Raw genomic sequence first — 18,343 nt, 5'->3', positions numbered from 1 at the left:
GAAAGAAAAAAGGACTGTTTAGAGGACTTCAGCTACTGTCAATTACATGGGAGAAGAATAAAATGCTAAAATCATGTCAACACTTCTGCAGTCCATAGCTGAATGTAAAATGAAGAATACTGTTATCGGTTTGTGGGGTGGGGTGGGGTGGGGTGGGGAGCTGAGCCCTAGAAATTTTGATTTTAATTCTCTGGAGTATTGAAGGGAAGATTGCAGGCCAGTGGATAAATACAGGCTAAGGTTTCTTTCCAAGCCAGGGGCTCACCTGGGATAGAGGCATTAACATGACAAAAGGTGTTAATGCCCCATCTTGGGGCTGGGCAGACAGAGGTTGCCAAGGTGATGGGGTGTATGTGAGCAGTGACAGGAAAAGAGTGCTTTTTAGTAAGGTGTGCTGGGAAGAAGAAGAAGAAGAAGAAGAAGAAGAAGAAGAAGAAGAAGAAGAAGAAGAAGAAGAAGAAGAAGAAGAAGAAGGGTGGGGGGGGAGAGAAAGAAGACTGAGATCCATCTTGGGAAGACTGGCTGAAGGCTGGCTGGTTGTGATGCCTTTGACTCCAGTGCTAAACTGCTGTGGGAATCAAGCCCTGCTTAAGATGACCATGCTGTAAGATCTCAACTCCCTCCATGCAGACTGAAGGTTTAAATAGGTGAATCAATCATATTTCTTAAAGCTACGACTGTCTCTGCCACGTCTTCAATTCTCCAAAGGAGCACAGACCCTGGGTGAGCTCCTGGAACCAGGGGCGGAGCAAGGGGGCATGGGGGGCGGGTCGCCCCATGTTCCAAGGGAGGGGGGTGACACATGGGCTGGCCCCACCCCACCCCACCCCACCCCACCGGCGGGCCCCGGATAGGCCACGGGGCAGAGCGGGCTTGCCCCGCAGCCTGCTCGCAAACCTCGACGGCCTACTCACAAGCCGCGGAGCAAGGCCGCTCCACCCCGCAGCTTGTCTGGGTCCCGCCCGGCGGCGGCGCTATGGCACGGCACGCGTGTGCAGTGCATTGTATGCACTGTGCATGCACCGCTGCGTATGATGCATGGTGCGTGCGTCGATGCAGCAACGCTGTACACACACACGCGCCACCGCTGGGTCCCCGGGTTTGCCACCCCGGGTGACACAGCGGCTTTCTCCACCACTGCCTGGAACCCCCCAGAATATTCCTATTGCTCGGTAGAGAGTGGGGGGTGGAATACAATTTTTGTAACAATATACTACATATTATTTAAACAAAATGTATTTACCACTTGATGGTAAACAGAACCTCTAAGTGGTTTACACCAGAGTTGTGCACTAATGGCCTCTTGAAATTCTCCATCTTTGGGTGCAGATGCAAATATATTGTGGGCACCGTTGAATTTCTTAAGGCAAGAGCAAAGTAGGAATCTCTCCAAGGGGTAGAGTTCACCATTAGCAGTAGACTTCCAATTTTGCTATTATGTTTTAGTTTTGTTTTTTTCACTGCAAGTGATAGTAGCAGCAACTGTGTTGATGGTCAGACCACCATTTTACAACCTCCATAATGCTGGAATCTACAACATTCCAGGACAAGAATCAGGACAAGATTCAAGAAATATTCTACATCAGATACAGATAACTAAGTTTATTCAAATATATTTAAACTGCAGAACATTTTTTTGCTGTTACATTATTATTTCTATATACTGCTAAATGCCAAAGTAGGCCTCTAAGTGATTTACAAAAAATATAAAAACCAATTATGCAACCATATTAAAATCTTTTAAGGCTACAATTCAACAGTCACTTACCTGGGAGTAAGTCTCATTGAATGGACCTTACTTCTGAACAGGCATGCACAAGACTGCACTGCATTTCATGTTCTTGTGAAAGCAAAAAAATCCTCACAGAACTATAATTTAAATCTATTGAAAGGAGGGGATTCTCCTCCCCACCCATATTAAAGTAGCTTTGTTCTTTCAAGAATGTCAACAAAGGCTTCTCTCTTCTTTACCATCTGAATTTAGAAAAGTCTCTTCTTATCACAGACTATCAAGGGAAATATGCAGAGAATTTTTACTGACTGACTTTAGGTCATTAGTTAAATCTAGACTGGAGACATCCTCCCTTTCAAATTATTGGTTTGATCTACTGAGGTCAAGACCTTTACCAATGTGCCTGATGAGGATGGTAAACAAGCAAATGTCATGTATGATGATTCAGGAGGCTCATGGTATGGAATCAGCTAGCGGCACTGTGAAAAATGATGCACACCTCTTCTCACCACAGAAGCTGCATCAGGCCTAATTTTCAGTGAAAGAGGCTACATGTAGGAGTATTCATATAGCATACTATGAGTCAAGATGACGCATTCCAGCAAGCAAAACACCCAGGTTTGCAGCCCTTCCCAGTCACCAGAAATACTTGTAGCCCTGGGAGAAGGAGGAGCAGAAAGTCCAGCTCACCACTAAGCCAGCAAGCTGCTGTACTTAATTCTACCAGTAAGGCTTTGCCCCAAGGGGCACCTACAGTAAATACAAGACTATCATCATGCTGTTATTTGCAGCAGCACCTGTCAGTCACCAGGAGAACTGCAGCATGACAACAGCCTTACTTTTTTATTATACTTTACATACATGAGCTTTGTATGGAAAAGAAAGGTCGGAAAGAGAGGAAATGGATGCAGAATGGGTTGTGCTGCTATTTCCAGAAGAGGGCTTAACTACGATTTAGGCAGTTTTTGTGTGTCATTTGCTTTTAACGTGTATTGGTTTATGTTCATGTTTCAGGATATAAATCCTCAATATATGGGCAATACACTAAGGAGAAACCTTACCAAAACTGTGTGCATCCCAGTGTAAATTCTGCTGAGGCATACCAGAGTTGAAAATAAGAAGGCTCCCAGCAGTCCTAGTTCAAGTGGGTACTGTAAACATAAAAGAGGGGGGGTGAAAGAAACATTAATAGCAGTTGCATATATCACAAAGAATCAAATACTTTTATCAATGGCCAGGCCATTCTAATTCAGAATCAATTGCATTCTTGGATATCAGAAGTTTGATGAATTCAAGTAACATTTCCAAATAACCTGGACTGAAATATCTAGCAGTGATGATTTGTCATGTTATCCTTAGAATAAATTCATCACCTACAACTGTTGGAAAAGGATAAAGATTTCAACCTCCACAGCTAGTACTGAGCCCTAGGAATGGAAAATGCAAAAGCTGCACTCTATTTAGATGAAGAAGACAACAGATAGTGAGAAGGACCTCACCCCTGTATTTGGACTTGTGCCATTAGACTTGTTCATAAATATATGGAATCAAGCAGTGGATGTAGGCACGTTTACAGATGGCAAAGTCAGTCGAGAATACAAAGTTCAATTGTGAAGGGCTCCTAAATAAGGTCTCCAAACTGTATGGTTATATAACAGAAGAGCAGACAGGAGCCAAATGGAACAGAATATTCTAACTTCACATCAGCACAAATACCGGTAAATAAATTGGCTATAAATCCTTAAGAATGATCTGAGCAAAAAGCTCACCTCAGAAAGAGAGATTCAGATCACTGGAAAAGGCACATAACAGAAACTATTAGGTAATGGCTTGAAAACAAAGTGGTCATGATGCCATTATACAGATGAATGTGTAGAATGTGGGGTCTGGCTGCAGAGTAAGTGGGGAAAGGCTTTTAGATCAGGGGCAGGCAACCTACAGCCCGTGGGCCAGATGCGGCCCAATTGCCTTCTCAATCCGGCCCATGGATGGTCCGGGAATCAGCGTGTTTTTACATGAGTAGAATGTGTCCTTTTATTTAAAACACATCTCTGGGTTATTTGTGGGGCCTGCCTGGTGTTTTTTACCTGAGTAGATTCTGTGTTTTTATTTAAAATGCATCTCTGGGTTATTTGTGGGGCATAGGAATTCGTTCATATTTTTTTTCAAACTATTGTCTGCCCCACCACATGGTCTGAGGGACAGTGGACCGGCCTATGGCTGAAAAAGGTTGCTGACCCCTGTTTTAGGTCATGCTGGATTCAACCAGAGCTGCCCCTGTATGGCAAGATCAATGGGGCAAGTTTGCCTGAGACGGTGTGGGAGGGAGAGAAAGGGGACACACCAAGCCTACACTTCTTAGATTTAAGCCAGAGTTTTTGGAGAGGCTGCACTTTCTGGGACTGGAAAGGGGTTAGTTTAATCTCCAGTTTGCTAGTAAAACTGAATTACCGTGTCGTGAAATGATGCATGTCTAAAGAGTGTGTCACCGACACGAAAAGTCTGGAAAGCTCTGCCTTATCCAGTACACCACACTGCATGCCTACCTTGTACTTGTTCACTGTTGTAACCACAAATGTAAAAGAAATGGCGGTTGCTGCCATTGCATGCGTGGATGGCATTCCATACTCTGCAGTGGTCCTTTTTTCTAGCTTGACAACAGGTGGGGAAGAAGGGCGGGGCCACTTGAGCAGATCCTTTGAGACTTGGCCAATGTACATAACCACCTGGAGAAAGCACGCAGATAACAGAGATGTGCTTATTTCATTTATACTCCACCTTTCACCCAAGTAGCCCACCGCCGCCCGCCTCTCAAGTCTCAGACACATTTTCAGTTACAGCAATTCACTCCTGTCATCATGGCATGATACTTTTGAGACCAGCAAATAGGCATATCTCCAGATCAGCCAGATATATGCCAGTATAGCTCCTTGATCTCAGCTCAACTGGGACTCAGGTAGCAAAGACACTGAATCAAGTGCCCACAAAGGGATGTTCCAGGGGAATGGTGGGAACAAGACATTGGGGGGGGGAGAGACATGTGACTATGTAACCCAGAGAAAGTTATACTTTACTGGCAAAAAAGTAGTATACATCAAACTCTGTTTTAAGGGATTATTTCCCCTCTGCTAGGCTTGGGTTAGCTAAGCTGGCAGTAGCCCCTGCTCCTGATCAGTTTGTAAAAAGTTACACCAGCATAGTTGCATAATCCACCTCTGGCTTCCTGTAGTTTACATTGCTGTGAACGAAATAGCAACAGGAAATATTACCGCAGTGCATAGAAATAAGCAGGTTGAAAATGCTAAACCTCACAGCAGGGACCCATCAAAACCAAAAGAGCAAATTTCATATTTAAAGGGGGGGGAGTGCTCCACTTTTTATGAACTTAGTTTCTTGTGCAAAGATATGCCTTGGGTAAAGATATGGCAAGCCACGCAGAGCTGGATTATTAAATTAAAGACATGGGGGTGGGGATGCTATCACGTCTTACTACAAGAGGAAAATCCTTCTCCCATAAACTTTAAAAGCCTGTTTTGAATAGAGGTTGCATTCTCTGTATTTCCTTGTGCAACCTGACAATGGGTGTTCAGTAATGGGTGTTCCAGTAAACTTTGGGCCACAGACTAATACAATATATACATGTTTTACAACACCTGCTTTTCACAGTTGATCAGTTTGTCATTCAGTTCCCCCTCCTCCCCAAAAACACATATCCCTCAAAACCAGATTTCTTGACCTCCAATAAAACAAATCAAGGAGATTGGAACAAAATGCTCTTATTTTCACCCACGTGGCAAAAATTTGCAAATTGCAGTGGCGTAAAGCAGGCGGGGGTGGGGCTGGTGAGCATTCTGGGGGCGGGGTGCACCACCCGCAGGGGCGTGGCGCGTGTTCTGGGGGCGTGGTACACTGAGATGGAACCCTATCGGGATCCCACTGCCAGGGGCGCACCGCCCCCTACGTCCCGCCCTTCCTACGCCAGTGAAGAACTGCTAAAACTTAGATACATGCCTGGCGTTGGAGTGTGTGTGTGTGTGTGTGTGTGTGTGTGTGTGTGTGCTGCAAAACTCTAAAGCCTATTTCTACACCAGTCTTAATTTAGTACAAATAAAGACTGCTTTGCGTCTTCTAGCCAAGTCAGTGCAGTCAAATAAGATCGACAATGTAACTGGAAAACTGCATGGCAATTAATTCCATTTAGGTTACTTGCTCATAACTTCAGTTTCCCATGAATGAAACCTGCTAAAACCATTCCTGTCATGTGAAAAATGAGGCAATATATAACGTCCAAGTTAACATTCGAAGAAGCTGATGAAGCAACTTCCCTTTGAGGAAATCTTGCAGCATTTGGGACTTCTCAGTTTAGAGAAAAGGTGAGCGGTGACACAAAAGGAGTTGATAAAATTATGCCTGGCATAGAGGTTCTAAGTGGTTTGCTATCCATGGGATTTGTGTTTTCTATCTCCCTGCTTCTTCCCTACCAAGCACCGTATGAAATCTCTCTCCTTGGGACTCCCTGTACATTCTCAGACACCCCCCTCCAGAATAAGTTTCATATCATTTTCCTGCTTTTATTTCCAAGACTCCTCCTGGCCTCCTTTTGTGCTTAATTCACAATCCTCCTTGGTGAGCTAAAACCCCAAATATATTATACTGCCTTTAAGCAGCTCCTTTTAAGTTCATTAAATCTTAATTAAATATGTCTATGAAGGTCTTAAAGTTGTGGCCAAAATCATGCCAAAAACCTTAAACTTAAATTTCTGTGTGAAGTGTGTTTCATTTGAGGGGTGGTTTGGGGACCTCGACATGCAATGCTGTCACACATGCAGCAGTGAAGGCCACAGAACGATTGAAGAACACCCCACCCCATCCCAAAATCAAGACTGAAGGCCCACGAACTGCAGATTTTGCCTTCAATTCCTGCATGAATCACTCATTTCTGAAGTGTTACAATTCCTTTGATGACCATGGGACACATTGAGTAACGGACAGTGCCTGTAGTGACTTTTTCAACTGGGTCACAAGGTCAAGATCATAGCAAAAGGCTAACTAGGTCTTTTTTCTCATCAGGTCACATCAGCATATTGGGGGGGGGAATTTAGCTTTTTGTGTGAATGCTCTTCTGTCATCATTTTGTCCTTACTTTTACAAATGAGTTTTGCTGAACAAGAAGCGACTGTTCTGGTTCAGAACCACAACTGCAGAATGGTTGAAGACAAGACACTGGGAGTAAAAAAAAAAACTTGAAAAGTGAACAGTACTCTGGCTCACTACTGCTGTCACGTACAACGTAGCCAGCGATGACATCAAAGCGAATCACTTCTTGTATTTTGTTGGATGGCTGAGAATTCAAAAGCTGATGTCACAAGTTCGGTTAGCGGCAACATCTTTTAGCTGCCATTGGCTTTAGCCTTTGCTTTTTTAAAGGCCACTAATTTGTAGGATGCTTTAAGATGCACTCACATCACACAACTGGGCTGCCCAGGTGATGTTGACCATGACATGGCAGTTACCTGTTTGTGGAATGCCTTCCCTGATAAGGTCTGTCTGTCTGTCTGTCTGTCTACCTGATTATTGATTTTTTGGGGGTGGGGGTGGGGGAGAGAATTAAAAAGCTGTTCTGTTTACTCAGGCATTTGATGATTCCTGGGAACTGTGAAGACTGTTTTAAGGATGCATTTGAGCAGGTTCTATAATACATTCTTTCTTTCTTTCTTTCTTTCTTTCTTTCTTTCTTTCTTTCTTTCTTTCTTTCTTTCTTTCTTTCTTTCTTTCTTTCTTTCTTTCTTTCTTTCTTTAAAAAATGCTTCATTGTTGCTAGTAAGCTCAATATTGGGGACAAATCTTCATGCATGTTCACCCAAAAAGCTGTGGAATGGAATAGAAGAAATTTATGGCCAAGTGACTCTGGCTCATGACATAGTAGACCTGAAATGCCAACCGAAAAGGGCAGTTGTTGTTGTTGTTTTGTCTTGTGTGTGAGAGAAGCAGAATTACTAATAAGGCCTTAGTCAAGATAAGACAATACCCATTTAATATTACAATTATTTATATGTTTGCTGCTCTGGGATCCGACAGGAGGAATGGTGGGATATAAATTGAATTAATAGTAATAATTGAAAGCATGAGCAATGAATGGTTTGTGGAACCACAACCTGCTATTGATGCACTTACTGTGTGTCCTGAAAGAGTGTGAAACTTCCATACAAGGAAAGAATCCTCGGCAGGAATTGTATGCCAGTTTGCACATGAAGGCCCATCCCTGGGGATGGTCGTGTGAAATTAGATGCTGGTGCCAGACAGGTTTGTTTTTAACTTTTTAATCCAACTGTTGCTCATTAAGTCACTCTACAAGTCAAAACCTGAAAACCATATTAGCAGGGCCGGGGAGTCCTATTCCGGCTAGTGGGACCTGATTTCCGTGGGGGGCAAGCTTCTGCGGACCACGCGCTGGTGGTGGGGATGGCGCCAGAGGCAAAAGAGGGCAGAGCAACAAAATGTGAATTTTGCCTTTGGACTGTAGGCTGGCTTCTTCACACACACAAACAAAACATGTGTGCTCAGGCAATCATTATGCGAGTTCGAGGACGCATCCCAGCCAACGAAAAACTCACGAAGGGGAGTGGAAAGTAGGGATAGTGAGGGGAGTGTGTCTTTGGAAAGTGTGTGGCCTGGGGAGAATCTTATGGGTCAGGTAAGGAGGCCTTTGGCCCCCAGGCCTGAGGTTTCCTACCCCCAGTCTTCTCACTATAGAATGTTTTCTTGGGACAGAATTGCCCATGATGGAGGTGATGGTGATTTTGCAAATATATATGAAGTGTCTTTATGTTCTTTCTCAAAGCATTTTTTATGTACAGCTAGTGTTCCAGGTCTCTCTTTTCTTCTTTTTAAAGACTTTCTGTCAAAGGGTTTTGTTTTTTGTTTTAAAGGGATGTCCGGCAAGCTAGACTGGTGACTGGGAGTGGCCGCCAAGACCATATAACACTGGTCCTGAGAGACGTGCATTGGCTCTCAGTACGTTTCTGAGCACAATTCAAAGTGTTGGTGCTGACCTTTAAGACCCTAAATGGCCTTGGCCCTGTATACCTGAAGGAACATCTCCATCCCCATCGTTCAACCTGGACACTGAGGTCTAGCTCCGAGGGCCTTCTGGCGGTTCCCTCACTGCGAGAAGTGAGGTTACAGGGAACCAGGCAGAGGGCCTTCTCGGTAGTGGCGCCTGCCCTGTGGAACGCCCTCCCAGAAGATGTCAAGGCAATAAGCAACTATTTTGCTTTTAAAAGACAACTGAAGGCGGCCCTGTTTAGGGAAGTTTTTAATGTTTGTTGCTGTATTGTTTTTAATATTTTGTTGAAAGCCGCCCAGAGTGGCTGGGGAAACCCAGTCAGATGGGCGGGAAATGAATGAATGAATGAATGAATGAATGAATAAATAAATAAATAATATTATTTCATTACAGATCTTGACCCACACAGACCAACTACAGGGGGAATTTTTAAACAGCAACTAGAATACAAACAGTATGCTTTTCATGCTTCTTTTTTTTGTACTGGAAGAGAGTGAATTTAGAACTCTTGATACCATTACTGCAGCAGCAAAATGGAAACATAATGGATAGTGCAAGATAGCAGAGCTAACAATTTCAAAGCAATGCATGGGGATTAAAATTGTGTGACTCACAAAAACTGAGGGGGGGAAAGCATGACTAATTTTTTTGCACAGCATTTAGAAAACTGAAGTAAAGCACAGAAACACCTCACAATGCTTTGCTTCCTCTTAGAGCTCAGTTTTAACTCCTTCATTTCCAAGGAAAGCTGCAGCCCAATATCTAAAAGCTTAGAGGAGGGGGAAGGTACAAAGTGGTGTGGTCAAAGTATAGGTCTAGGAAACAGAAGGAGAAAGAGGTGCTACAGTAAACAAAGGGGGGAAAGTATGGGAATACAAAAGGCAACACATTTCTCTCCTCTTCCAGCAGAAATAGAGAGGAAAGCTCCTGTACCGTGTTTCTCATAAAATAAGACACCGTCTTATATTTATTTTACTCAAGAAAATAAGCCTATGGCTTATTTTCGGGGGTGTCTTTTTTTTTTATTAAGTACTATATGGTTCTGGGCGCCTGCCTTCTCCTGCCGTGGCCAGCATTGCTGCTGCTGGGTTCAGCTGGCTCAGGGCACGTGGCCCTGCTGGGCGCCGACCCGGCAGGCCACCGCCTCCTCCTCCTGCTGGCTCCCGGATGCTCGGGGCGCGGCGCAGCTGGGCGCTGACCTGGCAAGCCTCCTCCTCTTCCTGCCGTGGCTCGGCCCCCGGAACTGGCTGTTGCTGAAGTGCTGAAAAAGTGCCCAGCAGCGCCGCGCGGATCGCCCTGAGCCGCGGCAGGAGGAGGAGGATTCAAATTGCTACCGTACAGAGCACTGCTGGATCCCGCAGGCTCGGGGCTCCACGCTGCGCGCGCTGCAGCTTCTGCTACGGTATATCCCGCTAGCTCAGGGCTCCACACGGCGCGCGCTGCGGCTGGATCCCGCTGGCTCAGGACTCCACGCTGCGCGCGCTGCAGCTTCTGCTATATCCCGCTGGCACGGGGCTTCACAGAGCGCGCGCTGCGACTGGATCCCGCTAGCTCGGGGCTCCACACGGCGCGCGCTGCGGCTGGATCCCGCTGGCTCAGGACTCCACGCTGCGCGCGCTGCAGCTTCTGCTATATCCCGCTGGCACGGGGCTTCACAGAGCGCGCGCTGCGACTGGATCCCGCTAGCTCGGGGCTCCACGCGGCGCGCGCTGCGGCTGGATCCCGCTGGCTCAGGACTCCACGCTGCGCGCGCTGCAGCTTCTGCTATATCCCGCTGGCACGGGGCTTCACAGAGCGTGCGCTGCGACTGGATCCCGCTAGCTCGGGGCTCCACGCGGCGCGCGCTGCGGCTGGATCCCGCTGGCTCGGGACTCCACGCTGCGCGCGCTGCAGCTTCTGTTGGATCCCGCTGGCACGGGGCTTCACACAGCGCGTGCTGCGGCGGCTGCTGCTGATGGATCCCGCTGGCTCGGGGCTGAAGCAGCAGCAACATCCGGTTCTGGGCGCCAACACGACAGACCTCTTCCTATTCCTTGGCGCCCTCCAGAACTGCCCAGCACTACGGCTTATTTTCGGGGTATGTCTTATATTTTATGAACGCTTGAAAATCCTCCCATGGCTTATTTTATAGGCCCGTCTTATTTTATGAGAAACACGGTACTTCTGAAATATATATGAAGACAGCCTAAATGTGATTGGACCATTTTGATAGCCCAAGATTAGAAACAAATCTGGTATATAGTCCATAATTTAGAGTACCAGTAAAGGAGTAAAAGAGCATGTCAAGGTACACATGTGGCAAAACTTTCCTCTTTACTTATTTTAATTATTTTGGGTTTGGAGTGAGAGGGATTTCTTGCTCCCTCCCCCCTCACTTTTGTGTTACTTTAGATATAAACGCTGCTTTCACCTTTGGTTTCATGTTCTCTCACAACTCCTATATACTTAAATTTCTAATCCATACAAGGAATTACTTGGTCTCAGATTTCAAATCCAAGCAGGGGAAGCACACACCCGACCTCCTTCCTTGCCTACTACCCAGTACCGAATTATAGGCTCTTAACCAATTAGTCGGCGTTCAAATGCAACCTTCAACACAAAGGCTTTTTCCACTTGGAAGTGGGCCTAATTTTAGAGAGAGAAACATTTACTGTAACAGAAGACAGCTGCATTTAGATGTTTATGTGCTCTCCAAGATGGCTAATTAGAGTGCTGCTGAATCACCGGGATTCGTTTAACGAAGTCTCGAAAATAAATTTAAAATACTCCAAGATGCACCCCTTTTTTCCAGATGTTGCTTCATTCTTGTGTAAATGTTTGGGTGGGTGGGTGGATAGGTAGGGCAAATCTTTTGCTTGTCCTATTGCTGTAAGAATGGCTTGTTCTCCTGATTGCATTGCCATTAGTTATATTATATCATGTTGCAGGAGTTCTTATTCCATTGTGTTTATGACCTCCTATTAAGCTGCCTTGATTCTACCAATGATGGCAGAAAAGTGGCACATCAGCTTGAAAGATTAAACCCTCCATCCATGCCTTTCCTCCTCATGGCCTTCTCCTGATAGATTTTCCAGCACTTTTCAACCACCACATATTCACTGCCTCATTCACGTCATGGATAGCACAATTCTTGTGGTCCCACACACTGCTCTTTTAGTGGCACCGTTCCCTTCCCAATTCTTTGTCTCTGTCTCAAGGACCATATTTCCCCCTGGTCAACCCTCCAGGAAACTGCATGCCAGCAGTAGGTGTGGCCACACCACACTCTTGCACACATGTACACACAGGGGCACAAGCAGATCAGTCAAGGAGAGCCAGTTATCAACTCTTATTTCCTCAAATGACTTACCTGGTGGCGCAGAAAGGTGCAATTTGCATCTTTATCCAAGCCCAGAAAAGTTCAAACCTTTTGCCCCACCACAACATTGTGTCTTTATTATTGCTGTTTTGTTTTTCATCACCACCCCCCAAACTGGCTGGATCTTGGGGTTCTGGAAAATTTTGCTTGAGGGTTGAATCGGGTTCCTGGGCCAGGTGTTAGCTGCCCCTGCTCTATGCAATAATATTTTGGACCATCATCCCTTCTCCCAGCAGCCACGTGGCACTGGGATCCTTTCTCCAGAAATTCTGTCCCCTTCTCTGCATTGTCTGGGCTTTGAGGCAGGGTGCATTTGTTGACTAGCGACCGGAGGCTGTGGGAATTCCTCTTGTGGCTGCATGCAATTACACTGACCGCATGACGTCAGGTTTCCTCTAAAACCCCCAAGAAGTGACACACACCAGAGGCAAATGGAATAAAATATTCCAAGTACGATACAAAATTGGAACACACAGTTGTAATTAGGGGGCCTAATGCACAGGATTATTTGAGAACCCAAAAGTTATTAGCAAACTGCTGGTTCTTTTCTTCCCTGGGGAAGCAATGCATTGATGCTATCAAGTTCGTGAAATGCTTTTCAATTAGAAAGCTCTTTTGAAATTTTGAGAGACTTCTTCTGGAAACTTATCACCTGGCCTCATGATTATGAGAGTTATTTAAAAAACCACAGAGCATGCCCATTTGAAGAGCTTGATGCCGTTTGCCAGCACAGATCAATGGGAAGGACCACTAATGCAGTGGGTTTTTTTGTATTTGTACGGATAGATGGTGGTCAGTTGTAATTTAACTCCCAATGGGGATTTTGTAGAAGTGAATTTAGTGGCCAGGACCCAATCAGCTTGGTGAATTCTGTGGTCCTCCAGCTCTAATTCTTATTTTGGAGGAGTTCTGTGAACAAGGTTTTCAATATGGGGACACACACACACACACACACACAGTTTTCAACAATCCAGCATGCTTGAGTCTTTTATTTTATAAACATTTGTTCTAATTCTGTATCCTGCTTTTAAAAAAGAATACAGTCGTACCTCTTGTTACGCATGCTTCAGGATGTGTAGAACACAGGTTACGAATGCGCCGAACCCGGAAATAATGGAACGTGTTACTTCCGGATTCGGCATTTCGTGCATGCACAGATGCGTCAAATGACGTGCGCATGCGCAGAAGCACCGAATCATGTCGCGTACATGCGCAGACCTGGTGCTTCAGGTTACGCACGCCACGGGTTACGAACGGGGCTCCGGAACGGATCCTGTTCGTAACCAGAGGTACCACTGTACTTATTTCCAATGCTGCCTCTGGCTTTTTAGTACTTTTGAGACAAGCCTCGTTTTAAAACTTGTGTCAAAATCACTCTTGACACAGTTGCAATGGTTGTATTTTACATCAAAAAGCAGGACACGCACTTTTAAAATCTAATGATCGAATACAATGCGGCACATTCATTGTTGATGAAATCTTTGAGGGGTCTGAACAGATGCTCTGAACAGCAAAAATGAGATCAGTCATGAAAATGCTGGGGGGGGGAGGGGAACTCATTGCACACTTTGTAGAGACACTCTTGGTCTTCTGGGGTGGGGTGGGGTGGAACAAATCGTCCAACCACTAATATTTCTCCACCAGTTACTGCCAGGCATCTTGTTTTTCTTCAATCTAGCAGTTTACATGAGACACTCCCCTGCCAAAGTCCACACTGCTCAGCCTTTCAATATAGATATACATATATATGGTGCTTGTGTCGCTGAGCTGGCAGCACATGCTGGTGTGCTTTTGTAAATCTATAAAGCAGGGAGGCGTGTGGAATTTCGGCCAGCCTCAGGGCCATATTCCCTCATGAGGAACTTTTCATACACAAAGGTCAGTGTGGTTTCTAGACCACCACCCACAAACTTCTTAGTCCAGTCAGGTAAAAGCACTCACAGTGTATGTAGAACTGGGCATGTTGTGGAGAGCGGTGAAACCTGGGCAGAACTCCGAAAAGCCAAAGATAGAGAACTGGAGGTTTATTCCTGCTATGAAGCAATTCTTGTCCCCGCATGTTCTGAACAATATGCAGAACCATTATAGTCAAATAGCTTAACTATCTGCTTACAAGGTGTACTCGAGTAGCACTGAGATTAAGCAAGTGGAAAATCCTTCTCCCACATGCTTTAAAAAGCCTGTTTTGAATAGGAGTTGTGTTCTCTGTATTTCCTCGTGCAACCTGGCAATCGAAAAACCAACTTCCTCAATCCATGAGTGTTCCAGTAAACTTTGGGAAACATACTAATGCAATATATACATATTTTACACCACCTGCTTTTTAGAGTCGATCAGTTTGTCATTCAGTTTCCTCCCCAGCCACAGATCCCTCAAAACTAGATTTCTTGTCCTCCATTAAAACAAACCAAGGAGATTGGAGCAAAATGCTCTTATTTTAACCCATGTGGCAACAATTTGCAAATTGCTAAAGAACTGCTAAAACTAAGAAACATGCCTGTTAAGGCATTGGAGGAGTGTGTGCTGCTGCAAAACTCTAAAGCCTACATATTTCTACACCAGTCTTAATTTAGTAAAATTAAGTCTGCTTTGCATTTTCTAGCCGAGTCAATGCAGTCAAATAAGATCAATAATGTTACTGGAAAACTGCATGGCAATTCATTCCATTTAGGTGACTTGCTCAGAACCTGCTAAAACCATTCCTGTCATGTGAAGAATGAGGCAATATATAATGTCCAAGTTAACAATGGAAGAAGCTGATGAAGCAACTCCCCTATGAGGAAAGCTTGCAGCATTTGGGACTTCTCAGTTTAGAGACAAGGTGAGTGGTGACACAATTTGTTGTTGTTGTTGTTCAGTCGTTCAGTCGTGTCCGACTCTTCGTGACCCCATGGACCAGAGCACGCCAGGCACGCCTATCCTTCACTGCCTCTCGCAGTTTGGCCAAACTCATGTTAGTAGCTTCGAGAACACTGTCCAACCATCTCATCCTCTGTCGTCCCCTTCTCCTTGTGCCCTCCATCTTTCCCAACATCAGGGTCTTTTCTAGGGAGTCTTCTCTTCTCATGAGGTGGCCAAAGTACTGGAGCTTCAACTTCAGGATCTGTCCTTCTAGTGAGCACTCAGGGCTGATTTCTTTAAGAATGGATAGGTTTGATCTTCTTTCAGTCCATGGGACTCGCAAGAGTCTCCTCCTTGATAAAATGATGCACGGCATAGAGGAAGTTCACAGAGAAATGTCCACACCCCCATAACATTGGAACTTGTGAGCATTCAATGTTCAATGAAGCCGAATGTTGGGAGATTTAAGACAGATAAAAGGAAGTACTTCTTCACAAACAATGGAACTCACTCCCACAGGAAGGAAGCCGCAGTGGTCGCCAGCTTGGAGAGTTTTAAAGGGGGAGTAAACCAATTCATGGAGGAGAAGGCTATCAATGACTCAGAAGCAGTAGTAATGCTTCTGAGTACCTGTTGCTAGAAACCGCAGGAGGGGAGAGGGATCTTGTGCTCAAGTCCTGCTTGCATGTTTCCCACAGGCATCTAGTTGGCTACTGCGAGTTCAGGATCCTGGACTAGTTGGGCTGTTGGCCTGATGTAGGAGGCTCTTCTCATGTCCTTATGAAATTGAGGTTTTCAAGACATGCCTGAAGCAGAGGATATCAGGGCTGGTATTAGAAAGCAGGTGGATACCACAATACTTTTGGGGTTTGTCTCCCCCCAAGTGGCAGGCTTTGTGGTTATTGCTCTGGAATGTCAAACGACATTATCTGAGGAACACGCAGGAGCGCAGCAGCAACATGTCCCAATACCAGGCAGCGTGGAACGTTGTTAAACACAAGTTACCTATCAAGTCACTTTTATTTTTGTTAATTCTAGCAGAAGTTTGGTTTTCAGACAGAAGTGGCTACTGCATCATTGCCAGTACTCTATATCCCAAACACTGTGATATACTAACAAGCCTTAAAATGGCTCCTCCCCCCCCCAAAAAAAATTAGAAACCTAGAAAGCTGCCATAAACCAAGTCATACCATCAATTCTCCTAGCTCAGTATTGTCCACACAGCCTGACAGCAGATCTCCAGGGTTTCATGCTGGGTTCTCTCCCAATGCTATGTGGACATGCAGGTAATTGAACTTGGAACGTTCTGAATGCAAAGCAGATTCTCTACCACTGAGCCACAACTCTACATACTTTTTTTAACTTAGCAAATTAAGCAACTGGCTTGCCAGTGTGATAACCAAAGAATGACCATTCTAATGCACCCAGCCTTAGGGAAAACTATTGAACATATCTGTATATTATCTCCAGCATGCAGAGAATGAAAATGATGTCTATTTCTAGCAGGGAGACACTCTTCTTTGGACCCAGAGATATTGCCTAAAGTAATGCATCTTACTCCAAAAAAAATGGTCTCTCCCCCTCCCCCTCATCTTTTCTGTTTGAGATTCTCCAAAAAAAAATCTGAACTACAAGGGAGGGGGAGAACAGAGGGTGAAACACACTCCAGTTTCAAGCATCAGTTTGGCCTTTCTGAGTAACACCCAGCAGGCTCCAGCAGAGGTCACTACTACACACAGCTGCAAAAAGTTTTAAGTTTATGTCAAGAATTACATTATTAAGCAGCTTCAAAATATGGGCATGAATATGGATTTTGGAGAATGAATACAAAGCGGGGGGGGGGGAGTTCACTGTCTGCTTTCGGTCGGTTATCCCAAACTGTTCAGTGTCCAGTTCTGAAAACAATGACAATAGGTAAAGGTACCCCTGACCATTAGGTCCAGTCGCGGATGACTGGGGTTGTGGTGCTCATCTTGCTCTATAGACCGAGGGAGCTGGCATTTGTCCGCAGACAGCTTCCGGGTCATGGCGAACTAGAGCAGTGCACGGAAATGCCTTTTAACTTCATGCTGGAGTGGTACCTATTTATCTACTTGCACTTTGATGTGCTTTCGAACTGCTAAGTGGGCAGGAGCTGGGACCGAACAACGGGAGCTCACTCCATCATGGGGATTCGAACCGTCAACCTTCCGATCAGCAAGCCCTAGGCTCAGTGGTTTAGACCACACTGCCACCCGCGTCCCTAACAATGACATTACCATTTATTTATATCCCATCTTTCCCCCCCAGAGCAAGACTCAAGGCGGCTTGCACAAATAAAATACAGATAAAATACAAAAGGCTAAAAACGTATAAAAGATAATAGCTGAAAAGTAATTAAAATCTAACAGAACTTAAACCTATTAAAATATAGATACCTAAAACAGTTTCAGTACAGCAAAGCCATTTCTTTAAAAAACAAACAAAAAACAGTTCCCAAAGGCCTTTTGGAATAAAACAGTCTTCGCTTGTGAGTGGAAGGACAACAAGGAGGGAGCCAGTCTGGTTTCTTTAGGGGGAGAGTTCCAAAGCCTGGGAGCAGCCACTGAGAAGGCCCTTTTCCGTATCCACACCAAGCGTGCCTATGAAGGTGCTGGGACTAAGAGAAGGGCCTCACCCAATGATCTGAGAGCCCAGGCAGGTGTGTATGGATGAATACAGTCTTCAGAAAGCCTGGGCCTAAAACTCCTGAAAAGGTAGCAAGTCTAAAATCACCGATGAGGGAGAGCAAGTGCAGCCAACTAGCATGAATACTTCAACTTAAAAAGCAAGGTTTGCCAGGTTCAGTTCAGCTACAGCATATGAGGGCCAATTTACACTGTCTGTCACTGAGGTGGTACAGCTGCATGGAAGGATCATATGACCTCCATTTTCATGTGGCAAGGTGTGTTTGTTCATTTGTCTTTAGAACATGGAACGTGGAGAGCATTTCAGAGATGTGTAAATTTGCAACAAGCATTAACCCATGTGAAAACTGAAGCAATAAAATGGCTTGGAAGTTCTGTAACTGGGTGTTTTATTGCCCCGATTCACCAAGGGAGGTCTGGGCACAGAAACAGGAATCCTTGCCAAGTATTCCCTGCTGGCTTCGACATAGCGCAAAAGAGGCTGCCAATGCACAGAATTTATCTGCCAAGGGGTCTATCAGGTGTATGTGCAAAGTTGGTGGCTAGGGCTGTCATCTTCAACAACACTCACCAACCAACCATCTCCTGCAGGGACACTGGACACACACTGTCGGGGGTGGATATCAATGAAGCTAAGTTCTACCTTTTCTCAAAAGGCTATTCAGTGCTGGTGCAAAAAT

The 18,343-nt window shown here is 45.1% G+C and overlaps 1 protein-coding gene across 3 annotated transcripts in view; it reads right to left on the bottom strand.

Moving 5' to 3' along the window:
* Window positions 1–18,343, bottom strand: part of SGPP2 (sphingosine-1-phosphate phosphatase 2) — a 30,687-nt gene that overhangs the window by 2,900 nt on the left and 9,444 nt on the right. For all 3 annotated transcript variants that reach the window (XM_033150248.1, XM_033150249.1, XM_033150250.1), the window contains exons 3-4: window positions 4,279–4,458; window positions 2,794–2,883 (exon numbers count right to left, since the gene is read on the bottom strand). In XM_033150248.1, coding sequence (XP_033006139.1) covers window positions 2,794–2,883; window positions 4,279–4,458 — 270 coding nt within the window. The remainder of the gene's footprint in view (window positions 1–2,793; window positions 2,884–4,278; window positions 4,459–18,343) is intronic.

This window comes from Lacerta agilis, chromosome 5, assembly GCF_009819535.1.
Source record: "Lacerta agilis isolate rLacAgi1 chromosome 5, rLacAgi1.pri, whole genome shotgun sequence".
NCBI lineage: Eukaryota > Metazoa > Chordata > Lepidosauria > Squamata > Lacertidae > Lacerta > Lacerta agilis.
Note: the sequence above shows the minus strand (reverse complement) of the source record. Positions and strands in the feature narration are given on the sequence as shown.